The sequence below is a fragment of the Barbus barbus genome, assembly GCF_936440315.1.
Source record: "Barbus barbus genome assembly, chromosome: 45".
NCBI classification, from domain to species: Eukaryota; Metazoa; Chordata; class Actinopteri; order Cypriniformes; family Cyprinidae; genus Barbus; species Barbus barbus.
The window spans coordinates 11,038,095-11,057,107 of record NC_136723.1 but is presented as its reverse complement, the minus strand read 5'-3'; the positions used below and the strand labels follow the sequence as shown (position 1 = coordinate 11,057,107).

Here is a 19,013-nt window from a genome sequence, read left to right as displayed (position 1 = left end):
CTGAAGAAGACAGGTGGAGCAGTCTCTAAAATCACTTTAAATGTTCTTGACTGTGGTTATAATAACAGTAAATGGAACTGTGGCATGGTCTATTGCTTTCAAAAAAACCTCCCAAAATGAGTTTAAAAAAAATATACTGTAAGGTTTGATGATATTATGATCTTTAACATTTAAGGTGAACTATTCCTGTAGATAATGTAGACAGTGTTTCATGTTGATCTGGGTTTTGAGCAATGCCTGGGTTTCCATAAGAAGGCCACATGAATCTATGCAAATGTGATGTTGGCATCTAAAACACTGGGCTTCAATTCCAGTCCAGATGTACAACCATTGATCCATGGAGAGCTAAATTCCGTCTCTATGAGCTGATCAAGAACCTCGCTCTGGAAACCTTGGCCAGACCAGTGGAAAAACAAACACAAGCTCCACAAGCTACCAGCTTCTCCATTGACTCATATCTCCACTGAAATTTCTAGGAATGCAAGCAATAAAAGAAGGTCTTATGCATATATAATGGAATGCTGGGGAAAATATTGGTTAGCAACTCATCTTTAAATATGGGAAGAATGAGAAAATTGAGTAGAAGAAAGATCTTGATGTGGTTATAGACCAGGCATCCTCAAATCTGGCCCACTCCTGCAGAGTTTAGCTCTAACCCTAATCAAACACACCTGAGCATGCTAATCAGAATCTTCAAGATCAATAGAAACTGAATTGTATTTGTGTATCAAAACATACAGTGGTGTGAAAAAGTGTTGGCCCCCTTCCTGATTTTTTATTTTTTTTTGCATATGTCACACTTTAATGTTTCAGATCATCAAACAAATTTAAATATTAATCAAAGATAACACAAGTAAACACAACATGCAGTTTTTGAATGAAGTTTTTTATTATGAAGGGAAAACAAAATCCAAACCCACATGGCCCTGTGTGAAAAAGTGCTTGCCCCCTAAACCTAATAACTGGTTGGGCCACCCTTAGCAGCAACAACTGCAAACAAGCATTTGCGATAACTTGCAATGAGTCGGTTACAGCACTGTGGAGGAATTTTGGTCCACTCATCTTGGCAGAATTGTTGTAATTCAGCCACATTGAAAGGTTTGAGCATGAACCGCCTTTTTAAGGTCATGCCACAGCATCTCAATAGGATTCAGGTCAGGACTTTGACTAGGCTACTCCAAAGTCTTCATTTTGTTTTTCTTCAGCCATTCAGAGGTGGATTTGCTGATGTGTTTTGGATCATTGTCCTACTGCAGAACCCAAGTTCGCTTCAGCTTGAGGTCACGAACAGATGGCCGGACATAGTCCTTCAGGATTTTTTGGTAGACAGCTGAATTCATGGTTCCATTTATCACAGCAATTCTTCCAGGTCCTGAAGCAGCAAAACAGCCCCAGATCATCACACTACCACCACCATATTTTACCGTTGGTATGATGTTCTTTTTCTGAATTTCTGTGTTACTTTTACGCCAGATGTAATGGGACACACACCTTCCAACTTTGGTCTCATCAGTCCACAGAGTATTTTCCCGAAAGTCTTGGGGATCATCAAGATGTTTTCTGGCAAAAGACTTTTTCACACAGGGCCATGTAGGTTTGGATTTTGTTTTCCCTTCATAAAAAAACCCCCCAAAAAACCTGCATGTTGTGTTTATTTGTGTCATCTTTGATTAATATTTAAATTTGTTTGATGATCAGGAAGGGGGCCAACACTTTTTCACACCGCTATATATAATCAAAACATTTTTTGTTGAGACATGTTATAACAGTCTCAGTTTAGTAGCTCATTAAGTCAAGTGAAGGAAGTAAACTCAGGGTTCTACTACAAACAACCAAACCAAACTACAAACAAATTTAAATTTGCTGAAAATGGTTCAGTGTCCTATAAGCAAGATGGTTATTAAAGATCTTACATTGTTCTTCTTAGGAAGAAAGTGTTTGTGCATCTGTGTGCAACTTCCTGAAGGGCGATTAGTTTTTGATGTCAGCTAAGTGGGTTGGTTTGACTGACATCCACTTTTAGCAATGCTGCTCTTTACGTGCTGTAGTGAGATGCAATTAATACTGGCTACACATGCAGTCTGACTGACAGCAACTGTCCAAGGTATTACAATCCAAACAAGTAAACTGCTCTCACTTAATTTCAGCAGATGGACTGCCCACCCTCAACTTGACGGACGGATGGCAGCCGGGGTTGTCTATTATCCTGTCTTTAGCCCAGTCACCACCGCAACAATGCTTAACAAGCTTGTCTGCGAGGTTAACGCTTCACCCAATCCTGTCAAGCCGAGACGTTGTAATACATGGCGAGTGGAAAAAGAGCTAATTCCATCCCTTCCAAACTGGGAGAGAGAGAGAGATGAGCAAGGGGGAGAAATTAGAACCGCACTGAGATAGGGGGACATCATGACCTAGTCTTGTCAAACAGCATTAAGAGGAAAAGGAAGCACTGGGGGCTGACAGGAAGTAACATTACCATTACATTAGCACTATTACTACTGCCTGTGCGTATGAGTAACTGTCACTCAAAGACAACATTAGGGCAAATTTCTTTGCCAGAAATAAAGAAAACAAAGACAGGGTTTAAGTGACTCATAAAAGGGCTTGCTTAAATTCAAATGGGCACGGGACAAAATATTTAGATGCCAGGTGACACTGAAAATTGGAGTAATGGATGCTAAAAATACTGCATTGCCAGCAAAGAAATAAACAACATATTAAAATATATTAAAAAAGTTACTTTAAATTGTAATAATACTCCACACTATTAATGTTTTTACTGCAATGGTGTGTGCACAAGATATGGTAATGCTTACATATATACAAACACACACACACACACACACACACACACACACACACACACACACATATAGAATGAGAGAGAGAGAGTGAATTTATTTTTTTCCAGACCCCAGGCCCAGTGTGCTTTACAATACTACCACTTTAGTGCATGCAGTTTTGGAGCAGAGTCAAGACTGAAGCTAGCATTTATCAGGTGCTTATGTGAGTCACACTGCAAGTGCTTGCTCCTGGGTGTCTGTGTGTTCTTTGATGGAGGCATAAGTGAAGCCGCTCCAAACCTTGTAAACCTGAAAGCACAGGAAAAAGACAGTAAAAGAGGAAAAAGAGAGAGTTTCCATCTTAGAGATGCTTGTGGGTTAGAGTGGCTCTATAACTGACATGAACAACCAGGCATATAAACACGGTCCAAAATTAACACCCACCAAGTAAAAACTGGCTTTGCCGAATAAATAAAATCAGTCACAGCCAGCTGGCCGGCCACTTTATTTGGAACCACAACATAATAAATACTTGGTTTTATTTAATTGAAATAACGAAAATCTGTCTCTCTCTGATGCAATTGGTGTTAAGTGGCCACAGAAACTGTATGTGGACTAAACAAATATAATTTAATGCATTATAGTTTCATGTCTACAAACAAATATTTTTAACTGATAAACCTTCTCAATCCAGGTTTGTCCATTTAATCTTGGCCCATGCTCCTGCAGACGTTGACACTGAGCAAGCTACTAACCACTCACACATACGCCTTGAGGGCCGTGTGTAAATAAGAGGACATACTGATCAGGACAATACCGGCCCTGTGTCCTCTTCGGCAGTGTCACACTGTGCACATTTCTCACACAAACAACCGAACACAGCTCCCAGCGGCAAAGCCAGAGAATGCGTGTTTGTGTCTGGCCAGATGGGCCTCTCAGCATGCCACTGCTGTCACATACACACACACACACACACATATATATTCTGACACAAAAACAACACTTCACATTCACACACAAATACTGACTCACAGTCTTGCACACACGCACAACCTCCCAGGCAGATGACAACCATGCTAACCTCGTCTGAGCACGGCCCTGTGATTAGTACATGAACTCAGACACCCACATGAGTTCAATTATAAAAGGATATATTGAAAAAAATTATATATATATATATATATATATATTATTTATTTATTTTTTTAAGTTTTTCACCTAATTGACAAGGAAAAATAATATTTAATTAATTTATATATATATATATATATATAGAATTTGTTTTAATGCCTGGATATAACTAAACAATAATAGATAAAAGAGTTTACCTACACACTGTCAGTCCTGTCTTCCTGTGTCTTGTATTTCCCTTCCTCTCTTGCCCATATTTGGTTAGTTCTTGTTCCTGTCCCCGTTTAGGTTTATTAGTTAATTAGTTCATTAGTGTGTGTTAATTATCAAGTTTATCCTCATTTAGTCTCCCTTACTTAAGCCCTGTGTTTCCTGTCTCTGGTGTCCGGTATTAATCGTCATTCTGTGTTTCCAGCATTCCCTATGTTTGGATCAATAAAGTCTGTGTTATTAGAGTTTCTTGCCTCCCCGTTTCCTTGCTCCAGAGAACCGTGACACACACACTACCTTTTAAAAGTCTTAAAAGAAGTCTGCTATGCTCAACACTTTTTTTTATTTTATCAAAACTACAGTAATATTGTGAAATATTATAATAACTGTTTTTATACATATTTTCAAATGTAATTAATTTAATTTCTTACTCGTATGAATGTTAAAAATGTTGTACAATATCTTTGTGGAAAATGTGATAGTTTTCCCAGGATTCTTTGACAAACAGACTTTTGTAACATTTTAAATGTCTTTACCATCACTTTTGATCAATTTCATGCATCCTAGAAACTTCTTTTCCACAAACGTTTGAACAGTAGTCCATTTTACAATAAATAAATAAATTAAACAGTGAAAAGGCCAGGGAACACATGACACATTTTGTAAGGAGTTACTGAATCAAAGTTTCAGACTGATTAATTGAAACATACAGTCTGAACTAACACCAAAGACTTCTGAATGCTATTAAAGGCTGTTCATACTGCTATTGAAGTTTAAATCAGAGACACTATTAAAACAGAGAAGGATTGGCACAGAAAATCCAATGACACACTCTTTAAGAAAGTGTTGCCAGATACTTTATGGTCAAATAAAAAGTGCATTAAAATCATTGTAATATAAAGTACCACCCAGCTCTACCCTATGGTGCTCATGTGGGTACATATCCACTTTCAAGTCCTCTGTCTACTATTCATATCAACATGCTAAAACTGATATTTCCAGAATCTGTCAGGAAAGTAAATATCAGCACATAACTTGATTATCAAATCAAGATTTAAATTAAAGGTAGCCCCTTTAAAACCGCAACACACTGATATGAACCGTACACAGCTGTCACAACGGTAGCGACAGCTCTCATAATGAATATTTCTAAACATGTCACATTCCTGCAGCCTCTAATTACCACTGGGTTATGAGAGACGCTCGTTCATATATCTCTGTCATACATGCTTATAAGAACTTGACTAAGAGGTGGATGTGGAGAGTACCGCTGAGTGTTTCCTTTTCCTTGACTGCGGGGTGTTATCAGCAGGAGGTAATACGTCAGGCATCGAGTCTGCTGCTGCTTTTCTGTTTATATACGGCTGCCATTTGTGAATCTGGGATTTATTACAAACAGAGAAAAGACACTCCTAACTCAACATGTCCCTGTCCCTATCTAATTTCAGTATTCTAAATTTATGAATATATATGAAATTACTGTTTTACAATTACACATAAAAAACATAAAAATGCTATTTATTCCAGTTTCAGCATCATTACTTCAGTCTTCAGTGTCACAGGATCCTTCAGAAATCATTCTAATATGATGATTTGCTGTTCAAGAAACGTTTTATCATTATCAATGTTGTTTTGCATCATCACATATATCACATTATTTCATATATGTATTTTATGTATTCACTCATATATTTTTGTGGAACTATTGATATATATACAGTCATGGTCAGACTTATTGGCACCCTAGGTAAATATGATCAAAGAAGGCTGTGAAAATGTATCTATTGTTAATCCTTTTGATCTTTTTTTTATTTTTTATAACAAAAATCTAACCTTTCATTGGATAATAAGAATTTAAAATGGGGTGAAATATCATAATGAAATAAATGTTTTTCTCTAATACACATTGGCCACAGTTAACGGCACCCTTTTATTCAATACTTTTTGAAACCTCCATTTGCCAAAATAACAGCTCTGAGTTTTCTCCTACAATGCCTGATGAGGTTAGAGAACACCTGACAAGAGATCAGAGACCATTCCTTCATCCAGAATCTCTCCAGATCCGTCAGATTCACAGCTCCATGATGGTGCTTCTTCTCTTCAGTTCACCTCACTCATTTTCTACAGGGTTCAGGTCAGAAGACTGGAATGGCCAGCAGAAGCTTGGTTTTGTGCCCAGTGACCCATTTTTGTGTTGTTTTTGAGGTTTGTGTTTGGATTATTGTCCGGCTGGAAGATCCAAACATGGCCCATTATAAGATTTCTAACAGAGTCAGTCACTTGTTGATTTTTTATTTGTTGGTATTTTGATAGAATCCATGATGCCATGTGTCTGAACAAGATGTCCAGGACCTCCAGCAGAAATATAGGCCCACAACATTAAAAATACAGCAGTATATTTCATTGTACACATGGGGTACTTTTATCCCTGTGTTCACCAAACCCATCTTGAGTGTTTGCTGCTAAAAACTCATTTTTTGTATTTCATCTGACCATAGAAGCCAGTCTCATTTGAAGTTCCGGTTGTGTCTGATAACTGAATATGCTGGAGTTTGTTTTTGGATGAGTGAGGAGAATTTTTCTTGAAAGCCTCCTAAACAACATGTGCTGATGTAGGTGCTATTTGACTTTCTTTTTTTTAGGTTTTCTGACCCCGAAACTCAACTATTTTCTGCAATTCTCCAGCTGTGGTCCTTGGAGAGTCTTTAGCCACTCAAACTCTCCTCCTCACCGTGCATTAGGACGATATAGACACACATCCTCTTCCAGGCAGTTTTGTGACATTTTCTGTTGATTGGAAATTCTTAATTATTGCCCTGATGGTGGAAATAGGAATTTTCACTGCTCTAGCTATTTTCTTAAAGCCACTTCACTAATTTGTGAAGCTCAATTATCTTTTGCTGCACATCAGAAATATATTCTTTGTTTTTTCTCATTGTGATGGATGATAAAGGGAATTTAGGCTTTGTTTTCCCTCCTATTTATATTTCTGTGAAACAGGAAGCTATGGCTGGATAATTTCATGTTCATAATCACCCTGGAGTGCTCAAAATTGTGAATATGAATGAGAATATACTTCAGAGATATTTTACTCATAAGAATTTCTAGGGGTACCAATAATTGTGTCCAACGTGTATGTAAGAAAAACATTTCATAATGAGATTTTCCCCCATTTTCAATTGTTTTAGTTCAATGAAAGGTTAGATTTTTGGGATTTTTTTAAAATCAAAGATCAAAAGGATTAATAATGCAGGTTTATTTTCAGAGCCTTCTTTAATCATATTTACCAAGGGAGCCAATAATTCTGACCACGACTGTATATATAAATATATATATATTTTTTTTTTCAGGATTCTTTGATGAATAGAAAGTTTTAAAAATGCACTTTTTAAACTGAAATCTTTTGTAACATTATAAATGTTTACGGTCACATTTGATCAGTTTAAAGTGCCTTTGTTGAATAAAAAATTCTTTAAAAAAATCAATGACCTCCAAACAGAACTGTTTTCATGCACATTTTGATGTATTAAGTGCCTATGTATACATATATGCTTATAGACAATTTTATTTTTCTTTACATCCAAAAAAATTAAGTTAAATAACAAGTTAACACTAGTATACAGCCTATAAGTCAACTTTAACTCCAGTATATTAAGAATATTATATAAATAGTCATGCTTTCCAGCAGATTTCCATGCCCCAAGACACTGGGACAGACTCCAGCATTCCCACAACCCTACAGTACATAGGACAAGCGGTTTGGAAAATGAATGGATGGATAATCATGTTTTCATGGCCGTTTGTGATGCGAGTGCTCCTCTGGATCCTATGAGCCTTCCCCAGGGTCGCCAGATTCCCCCGTTTTTCTAAGTCAGTGCTTTTCACACAGGCACTGTAGTGGACAGCTGTTCAGGGCTCAGGAGAGGGCAGCCAGGGGTTCTGAAGCCAAGACTGTGAACAATATTTTGTGTGACAGCGATATAAAGGTGAGTCAGAGCTGTCAACTGAGTCAACTCAGCAGGAAACATTGAGACCCATCTGCTGGAACTTCAAACCAACATACAGGCACACACACAACTGTGAACAGACTCTCTCACTCACACAATAACATACACACAGGCAGAAAATGCAAGATGGGCTCCTCTGGCCAAGGAAAAAAATAGAAACCCTAAGGGAAATCAGATTTTAAGAAAATAGAGTAAATAGTTCACATAGTTCTGAATTTGACTGTATTTTTGGTTAAATAAATGCAGCCTTTTTAAGCATAAGAGACTTATTTCAAAAACATAAAAAAGAAAATATTGAACATACATAAGCAATGTTTGACATGCCCTAGATGTCAAACTCACACCTGCCCAGCACAACATACACACACAGCTGGGCAGAAAAAAAGGGCGAGGGAGAAAGAGGATGAAACAATGAAGAAAGGGAATTTAATTCCCCACTATCCAGCGTAACTCAAGTTTATGGCCATTTCCTTGGTGTTTGATAAAAGCTTAAAGTGTTCTAGCCATCACTTCCCTCGGACTGCTCCATAAGAGATGGATTTGTCTGCCCTTAATTCAGCCAAAGGCAGAATACACATGATGAATGAGAGAGCTGTGCAATCTCTCTCTCTCTTTCTCTCTAACAAGGACAAATGGTACCTGTACCCTTCCTGTCTCCAGCTTCCATCTATGGGAAAAGTGTGTGTGCATGCCACTGAGCATGCATTTAAAGGAATACTTCACCTCCAAAAATGTGCTTCCAAACCTGTATCACTGAGAATTTTGAAGATTGTACAATCCAAATCCAATTACAATGAATTGGAAGGCTTCAAAAAGGATGCAAATGCACCATAAAGGTATAATAACAGTTGTCCATATGAGCCTCCTGAAGTCACACTGTAGCACTGCATGAGCAACAGACTCAAATTTAGGTCATCATCTTCAAAAATCTAGACATCAGATCAAGCTGTCCTTAGAGCATTCACGAAAGAGAATGAATCATTCTTTTGAGTCATATCATTTCAATAAATCGGTTAGATTAATTAATTTAATGCAGACGTTCACAGCTCCCGGATCAACAAAGCTACTGTGTGACTTTACAAGTTTTAAAATAAAGTGTATGGACCACTTTTATGAGACATTTATTGTGTTTTCTGTGCTTAAAGTTCACCCCAAAAATTAAAACATACTCACTTTTGATGTATTAATTTCGCATTAATACATTGAATTTTCACTGGTATTGAAAATACCATTCATTTTTCAGATGGGTGAAATCCTGTGGCATACCAATCTCCAGTGTGAACTGTGAGCGTGACTTTTCCACACTGAATAGGGTGATTTTAATCAGATCCATTATTCATTCATTAAGACATATTGACGTGATTTCTGTATACCTACAGCTCCAGGCACACTGAAATCTCTTCATGCAGATACCTGGTACATACCTTTTTTCACAAAAAAATAACCCAACATCCGATCAATAAAAACTCACCTGATATGACACCCTACATGATATGAATCTTCTATGAAAAGCCCAGAAAAATTAAGTGCTCACAGATTGGGTGTGGCCCTTGCCATTAGGATAACATTTTCAATAAATTGTAAATAATCCTTTTCTGGGTTGTGCCGTTTCATTTTTCCACTATCTATTTCTACCTTACAGCTGAAAATTAACACAAAAGAAAAACATGAATAATCCTGTACTAATCTTGTTTGTGACCAGTTCAAGGTACGTGCTGCAATAATCATGCTTTCTGTTGATGGTATGTCAAGTTTGTATGTCTCAAAATGTGCATTTCTATCCACAAAACTTGCCAGAAGTCATGGTTTAAGGGGTTATTAAAAAAAAAAATCTTCCGGGGGTGCATGCCCTCGGACCCCCCGCGAGCGGCTTGGTAACAACCTCCGGCACGTAACAGCACCGCTGCTGGAAACATTTATAGGGGAAACACTGTTTAGCATTGCATTACTTACTCACCCATGGATCTTCTGGAGTGAATGGGTGCCGTCAGAATGAGAGTCCAAACTGCTCATAAAAACATCACAATAATCCACAAACAATCAACATTAATCTAGTCCATCAATTAATGCTCTCTGAAATGATCATTTTTGTTTTTGTAAAAACCAATCTGTCAATAAGCCATTACTTCTGGCCAAAATTAGCATAATCCATAATAATGTTTCCTACATTGGAAAAAGTTTATTCCCTGTTGTCCTCTCACATCAATATCTTCAGACAAATTTGTTTAGAACTGATGTGGACTGTTTTTGCTTGTAAACAGTGCTTGGTCTGTGCAGACTTCTCTCCTGATTCAGACGAGACAACTTTTTTATTGAAGAAAGCAATATTATGGATAGAGGACCTATATTTTAGACAGAAGCAATAGTTTGAATTTGAAAATTCACTTCACAAAACATTAATCTATGGACTGGAGTCGTGTGGATTACTTGTGGATTATTATGATGTCATGACATTCTTAAAAAAATAATTTAATGTCCATGGAAAAAAAAGAAAGAAAACCATAGAGGTTTGGGAACCACATTCGGCTGAGTAAATACTGACAGAATTTTAACTTTTTGGGTGAACTGTTTCTTTAAGTGCACATGGGTGTGTGTTCAATGTAGTGTGTGACCATCTGATTGCTTGCTCTGTAGTAGCAATCCCTCTGTGTAAACATGCTATAAAAACTCATTAGTAAAAACAAGAGGATGTCACAAACGCACACAAACACAGAGCAAGAGTGCAACACCTCGCAGCAACAACAACAAGAGTGACTAATTTAATTAGCACCATAAAACAAGTCCAAAAAAAGCTGGAGCCCATCCTCTTCTCGTTCATCCTTAATGACAGAATTAATCAGCAGTGTCTTTACACATCTAGAGGACACAATCGCTATTATTCTCTCTCTCTCCTCACTTTGGCAATTTTTGTAAATCAGTCCACACTTTTGTCATTGTGTAATGTCTGAAAGACCCAAACACCACCAGCCTGCCTGTAAAACCTGGTGTCACATTAATTACCTCCTCTGATTAGATCAGTAATAAGTCTTAGGCTGCTACAGAGACGGCTAATGATCACCGGCAATTACTCGATTCAAATGAGCTCCGCCTTAATGGAGTCAGATTGTCGAACCTCTTCTCTTGTTCAGTCATTGTCAGCAAAGACAGACTGGCATTATACGCGGCTTCGAGAAATTAACATGACTAAAGGTTTACATAATCTCAATACACAATCTAATCATAATTTAATTTTGTATAGAAATGAATAAAAAACACAAACAAAGAAGCGTCTCAATGAAGTAAACTGTAATTAGATGCAAATGGAGGCTGAAGCATTAAAATTACTAACAGAAAATAAAAAAAAATTTTGAACAGTTTTATTCAACCATGTGCTAAAGCACTGGAAAATCTTTAGGACACAAATCACCCAAATACAAGGGCCCATACGTTTTCCTGTTTGAAAAGAGAAAGTTGGACTCACAGGTCGGTGTTTCTTCTGCAGGTATTTCTTCTTCTTGCTGTGTGTATGGGCCAGGCGAGGGTTGTTCTCCTGGTCAGAGTGGTGGTGCTGGTGGTTGTTGTGGTTGAGTCGGTCCTTGTGCAGGTCAAAGCTCAGCCCATTTGGCACTCGGCCGGGCTTCTTCTTGCGCAGCGGTCCTGCCTGGTTCTGTCTCCGCTCGTGAGGCTTCAGGGTCATGTCCTTCTGCCAAAAACAAAAACAGATATGAGCGTAAAACACTACTTTTGGATTAAACATTTTGACACATGCTATAAAACTGGATTTTTTTTCTTTTCATAATAAATCTTATCGTGTGAAATTCATTAGTGTGTTACTCTACAGAAAAAAAATTATAAATTATAATATATCAAAATGTAAGAAATTTTAAGCCTCTAAAATGGCTTTTCTGATTACTGACTTAACTAAGGCTCAGTGAGTGAAGACAACATTTTTTATAATAATGTCTTATAACAGTGTACACGTCTCAAGATTTATTTAAATTTCAATAAACACAATCAAGCCTTCCCAGAAAGAGTTTCCCACTAAACACTACCATTCAAAAGTTTGGGCTTAGTAAAATAAAAAAAGAAGAAAAAAAGCAATTAATACTTTTATTCAGCATGGGCACATTCAGTTGATCAAAAGTGACAGTAAAAAAAATCTCTGATCTCTTGTCAGGTGTTCTCTAACCTCATCAGGCATTTTAGGAGAAAACTCAGAGCTGTTAAACTGGCAAATGGAGGTTTCAAAAAGTATGGAATAAAAGGGTGCCGTTAATTGTGGCCAATGTGTATTAGAGAAAAACATTTATTTCATAATAATATTTCCTCCAATTTTAAATTCTTATTCTCCAATGAAAGGTTAGATTTTTGTGATTTTTTTAAATAAAAGATCAAAAGGATTAACAATGCAGATTAATTTTCACAGCCTTCTTTGATCATATTTACCAAGGGTGCCAATAATTCTGACCATGACTGTATCTTAATTTGTGTTTTGAAGATAAACAAAGGTCTTACAGGTTTGGAACGACATGGGGGTGAGTAATTAATGACAGAACTTTCCTTTTTGGGTAAACTATCCCTTTAACAATAGTGTATTCTCATTTTTACTTTACTCTAAAATACGTAAAATAAAGGAAATTAGGGTTGTGTAAACAACATACTATTTCACGTTGTTAAGTACCATTAATAAGCAGCATGAAGACCATTCCTGAATGTATTATTTGTACTAAAACACATTACACAACCTAAGCAGTGCACACTTCAGTAGGCGTATACTTGTCTACCTCCAGCAAACATTGTTCTGCCAAGCTGCTAAATAAAATAATCTGTACCCCACAGAAAAATAAGCATTTTGATAAAAGGAGTCTGAAATAAAGCAGAGGAAGCAGAGGAGCAGTGCTCCAGAACTTTTCCATCCACAGAGGACTCTAGACAGCAAGATCAATATTCAATATGACAAAGCTCATCTCTGCAGGGGAGCTGTGCATCTTCACATATCTCTGCTTACAGAAGCAATCAATTACATTATTCTACTCCAGCTACAGAGAGATAGATACTTCCCGTGCCAAAACGGTACACTAAAGGAAGGGAAAGTGAGACATTCAGTTCAGAGAAGGAACGCCTAGAAGCAACAGCGCAGTGACTTAGCAACCCTCAGAGATTCGGGATATTTAATGCATGATGACAATAAAATAATATATTTTACATTAAAATGTATCACGGTTTCCACAAAAATAAGCACAACTGTCTTCAGTATGGATTATAAAAACAGATGTTTCTTGAGCACCAAATCAGCCTATTAGAATGATTTCTAAAGGATCTTGTGACACTGAAGACATCACAGGAATAAATGACATTTCGAAAACAGCTATTTTAAATTGTAATAATATTTCACAATAATGTCTTTACTGTTTTAATCAAATGAATACAGCCTTGGTAAGGATAAGATACTTACTTTCAAACACATTAAAATGTCTTACTGACTCCAAACATTTGAAAATTAATGTGTGTGTATTTTCCTATTAAAAATGGGGAATGCTGGGAACATTTCTGAATGGTGAAGCAAATTAATATTTGAATCTGAGTTTTGAATTGATTCACTGAAGCTGATAGTTTGAAGTAATTCACAAAAACCTTTTTTTTTTTTTTTGCTACTGTAGTTTAAAACATCTCTGCTTTAACGCTTTTCATGTGCGACTTAACAACATAAGTCATCTCAAAACTATTCTAAAAACATACTCTTAAGCGATCTCAAAGGCGAAATAAAGTACATTACCTTTGTTCAAAAATACAAGACCAGTTACAAAATGATGGGCAGCAAAGTACTGTTTTTAATGTAAAAGTAATGATCATACGCCTCTCCACAGGGCCAAGGTTTTCATATCTAACTTCAGAGATGAAGAAGAAAGAGAAGACTTTTCTTTTTATCTTGTTTTCAAGAGCTCAGCCATTTTTCTAAAATGACAGCTCCTTTTACGCTCTTCATTTTAAGCTCTGTGCGTGTGTGTGAGTAAAATAATGTTGGTGTGCGATAAAAATTAGTAATTGCTCACGTGAATGTTTCTTCTCTGATTCAAACAATAGTTTTAAAAGCCTTCAGTTTCATCAGAAGATATGTATATAAAATTAAACATGAGCAAATGCTTATATACACATCTGAGTGTTTATATTGCATGAATTCAAACCTCCAGGTGATTAAATTCACCGTTTCTCAAACTTAAAGCAAAGTGTTTTGCTGTATCTGATGTAAACCGTACATAGAAAAAACCTTCAACTGTTCAATTGTGTGTGTGTGTTTGAGAGGAGAGTCACCATCAGTCCTCATCCGCCTGTGGGACTGATCCATCATGTTAAACTTATGTACAAAATCAGATTACATGCTTCAGAGACATTACATGTTTAATAGCCTTGTTCATGTGCTTGAAGTCAGAAACATCAAAAGAACTCTCGGCTGAGCAGACGGAGCATGTCAGGACTGCAAGATACGACAGGCTGATAACCAGCCATCAACTCTTCAGCTCTTATAGAGCACTCTGGGTATTTGTGCTGAGGGACAACCTCTATTCATGCCATATCTCTCTATTCAGCGATCAGAATCATTCAGACTAAAAAAAAATCAAGCCTTAGTTGATTAATTTCAGCTGCTTGAGAGAAGCTCCTCATAAATATCATTCAGACAGGGACCAGGATATGTTCAGACATACTACTTACTATATTTGAAAGGAAGCAATATGTAGGCATGGAATACTCAGATGAACAGACAAAATGGTGTATCCCACAATGCATTGGACCACTTTTAATGTGATAAATGACTCAGTGTAATCAAATTGCCAAAAGTTAATATATCACAATTGCAGTAAAATACAACAATATCAAAAATGAAAAATAAATATGAAAATATCGGCCAACACCAAGAATTACAAATAATTTCAACTGAACGTTTATTTCTAAGATAGCAACTTAGATGCCACTTTAAATGGCAAACTCAAACTCTTATCCTGTCAATCAAACGTGCACTTATATGTGTCATGTGACAACTATAGCAATTTGAACTATTGAAATTTGGACTATTGAAAAATGTATACTGTATATTAAGAGATTTCAAAACAGTATGCAGTTGACAGTATATTTTGAACAGTAATATCTATCTATTAAAAGGAATAGTTCATTCAGTAATTAAAAATTGTTCATATTGTACTCACCTTTAGGCCACCCGGGATGTAACATGAGTGTGAAATAAACTAATCTACATTTTGGATGGCCTGAAATTGAGTAAATTGTCAGCAAATCTTAATTTCTGGGTGAACTAAGTATCTAATCAAATTATTTAGATTATCCTTTTACTTCAAAATGCATACACGTTCAATCAAAAAGGACACATAATTCAACGGATGGGCCTAATTGACCATTTACAAAACCCGCCCACCCTTAGTTACTGTTGCCATGACCGACAAACAATGCTGCTCTCACACTACACGCGTTCTCAAACAGTGAAAAAAAATCAGTGAAAAAAAAACATCGCAGAGCAAAGAGGAAACTGACAAAACACCGACAGAGAAGACAGAGCAGGTTACTTCTGATATGAAACAAGGTCTCAGGACCCTCAGCTTTTAAATAGGGTAATTTTAAAAGAAATTCAAACAATAAATACCGTTTTGTGGCTCTTCAATGTGTGACAGATCACTGTATTGCCTCAGTTCAAACACGTGAACCGATTGTCTTTTCATATTTACTTAAAGCACGAAATGAACATGAATAAACATCAGAAAGTGTTTTATTTCAACCGTGGAACACACCATTTTTCAAGTTTAAGTCCACCGAAGTTAGCCAACAACAGCACAGCTTAACCCTCTGCACATTTTTATATTTAGTTACATTGAAAAAAGTTTTTTTTCCCCCCCGTTTTAACCTACACTCTATGGTTTTAACATGTATTTCTATGGAGACAGGCCGTAGCTGTCGGGCAAGATGACGGATAGCAGCGGCGGCACATAATCTCTGCGTTCTGATTGGTCAGATCGCCTGTCAATCAAGCTCTTTGTGAACGGTCAATTCGATGAGCTTTTCTTCTGCAGGAACTACAATGATCTTTCGACAACATGGCAAACTTCATTAATCCATCTGTAAGCACATCTGGCCCTAATGTGCATCTTTCAGTGTGAATTAAGTATAAAACATGTGATGCTGGCAGAGGAAACTTTAGAAGTTCACTCTGGGAAAACATCTGACGATAATTTGGGTTTGCTCATCTATACTTATCTAGTCTATGCTTGGAAAAAACATCAAAACCTACTTTTTTTGTTCTCTATTCTAGAAGTAAGAAAACAGTTGTTTTTTTCTTTCTGCACATTTTTGTTTAAAACTCTCATATCTGTCTTCCTATGCCTGTAGCATTCTTATCATATCGCACATACTGATAGGACAAAATGTTTATCAATCTAACATTCAGAATGAGTGCAAAAAACTTCAAATAAAGAAAAAAAACTTGCTTTCAAATTCCGCTATGTTAAGACAAAGAGTGGCTTCTAAGAAAACTTGTTTTCATTTTTTGTTTTATTTGTATTTTTTGCCATTTCCCAAGAGATTTAGCGAGGTAAACTTTGGATACAAGAACAGCCCTACATCTACCCACAAATACACATAACACACAAGCTCCCTAGAGTTTACTTTGCTGTATTGCTTTCTAGAAGTTCTTCTTTTGCTGTGGGGACTTAAAAACACCTCCGTACTCTCTCTCACACACCATCACTCAAAGGCAGCAGCTTTCAAGTGCAAAGTAGGTTTTTACAGTCTACAAAGTTTTTATCTTTCATCTCCTTCACCACGAAAATGTATGATGTCTGAACAGAAAGAAAGACACATTCAGACAAACAAGACAGATTGAATGCACAGACATGCCCCCTCAGATTTATCAGCAAAGTAGATTCTGAATCTAACTTTTTTTGAATGCAAAAATTAAATAAAATGAACTAAAACAAAATCAAATTAAAATTTACTAATGTTGTAAACACTCCAAAAAATACTATATTTTTTAAAAGGTTATAAATGTTAAATGTTTTAGATGCTGAGTTTTTTTTCTACCCAAATGCTGGGTTGAGCCTGTTAATCTGGAAATATTACCCAATTATGAGGTAAAAACAAGACAGTATTCTTAGTATAAGTAACTACCACAAATCAACTCATTATGCTGAGTTAAATGAACAAGACAACATACTAAATAAAAAAAACACATGGTTGAGTTTGTCCATATTTGATCCATCTATGGGTTGCAAAACAATACAAAATACATAACATTCAAACCAGCATTTTTCAGAGTGTAGAAATAACATTAGTTAACTCAATAGTTAAAGGGATAGTTCACCCAAAAATATTAAGTTCTGTAATTAATTACTCACCCTCATGTCATTCCAAACCCGTACGATCTTCGTTCATCTTCAGAACACAAATTAAGATATTTTTGATGAAATCCAAGAGCTTTCTGATCCTGCATAGACAGCAATGCAACTGAAATGTTCAAGGCCCAGAAAGGTAGTAAGGACATCATTAAAATAGTCCACGTGTCATCAGTGGTTCAACCTTAATTTTATGAAACTACAAGAAAACTTTTTGTGCGCAAAGAAAACAAAAATAATGACTTATAATATGCATCATGATATTCTAGTGAACTTGTGTTGAATACTGAAACTGAAAAGAAGAAACTGTTGAATAAAGTCATTATTTTAGTTTTCTCTGCGCACAAAAATATTCTCGTACCTTCATAAAATTAATGTTGAACCACTGATGTCACGTGGATTATTTTAATGATGGTCTTACAACATTTCTGGACCTTGAATGTAGTAATTGCGTTGATGTCTATGCAGGGACCGAAAGCTCTCAGATTCCATTAAAATTTTTGAGCATAAATTATGGATCAATTTATGCATTAGGAACAAACAATATTATAATGCAGGTATAATTAACATTAAAATGAGGGTAAACAGTGAAAAAATATGTAAGCAATGTAATTTAATGTAAAGAATAATTTTTTTTAAATCTTGTCTTATCTTGCCTAGGACCAAAAAAAAAAGTAGAAAGACAACATACATACTATTTATTCTATAACGTGCTGTTTCTCAACCCGTGATTATAATCTAAGGTACTATTTCCTCTGCGGTGTGGTGCTAAAACATCCTCCTGATTCATTAGTGACGCATACGAGGGCTGTGCTCACTATCCTACAGATGCAAGGGATGCTGACGAGGCAAACAGGAAAACTCCCACTCCCTTTACCCAGCAGTAAATGAGAGACAGAAAGAGAACAGCATGGGAGACCTGCACTTCGATCCCATTCCGTGATTACACCCCATTCTGCAGCAGAGCCACTCCAGGGATCAGTTCCCCTGCCAAGCGTAACTACACAGGCTTTTGTGAGATGGAGAGAGAGATTCTGTCCATGGCCTCTCTGTTTTATTAGTCTTATCTGTGGCCCTCAGGGAAGATATTACTTCTTTAGCCAAAAAAAAAAAAAGAGAAAGAAATAACAAAAAACCTGCACTAACAGGAAAGCACATGACATAAAGTGTTGCTTTGAGACGGCGCAAGAAGCAATAGGCTTCTGTGACCAAGTAAGCGCCGATTTAGAAAACATAACACAGCAATTTAGTTCCATTCCAAAGATGGATGGAGGGGGTGAAGTAGATGGAATGAGAGGGACCTGTGCCCTCCACATGAGTGAGTAAACACCATACGTCCATCTGTCTTCTCACTGAGTCAGGCTCTACACGACAATCACTTGCTTTAGCGAGTTTCTGTCTTGTTTTTTTTTTCTGAAAAATAAATATATGAAAATGGTGTGAAATGGTGTATGATAGGAATAAAGGCCTGTTCACAACAGGTACGATAACTGTAAAGATAACAATGATAA

The 19,013-nt window shown here is 36.6% G+C and overlaps 1 protein-coding gene across 1 annotated transcript in view; it reads right to left on the bottom strand.

Annotated features, from left to right (window-relative positions):
- Positions 1–19,013, bottom strand: part of LOC306864506 (autism susceptibility gene 2 protein homolog) — a 390,386-nt gene that overhangs the window by 299,831 nt on the left and 71,542 nt on the right. The window contains exon 3 of the mRNA XM_079408550.1: positions 11,592–11,813. Within this exon, the coding sequence (XP_079264676.1) occupies positions 11,592–11,813 (222 nt within the window). The remainder of the gene's footprint in view (positions 1–11,591; positions 11,814–19,013) is intronic.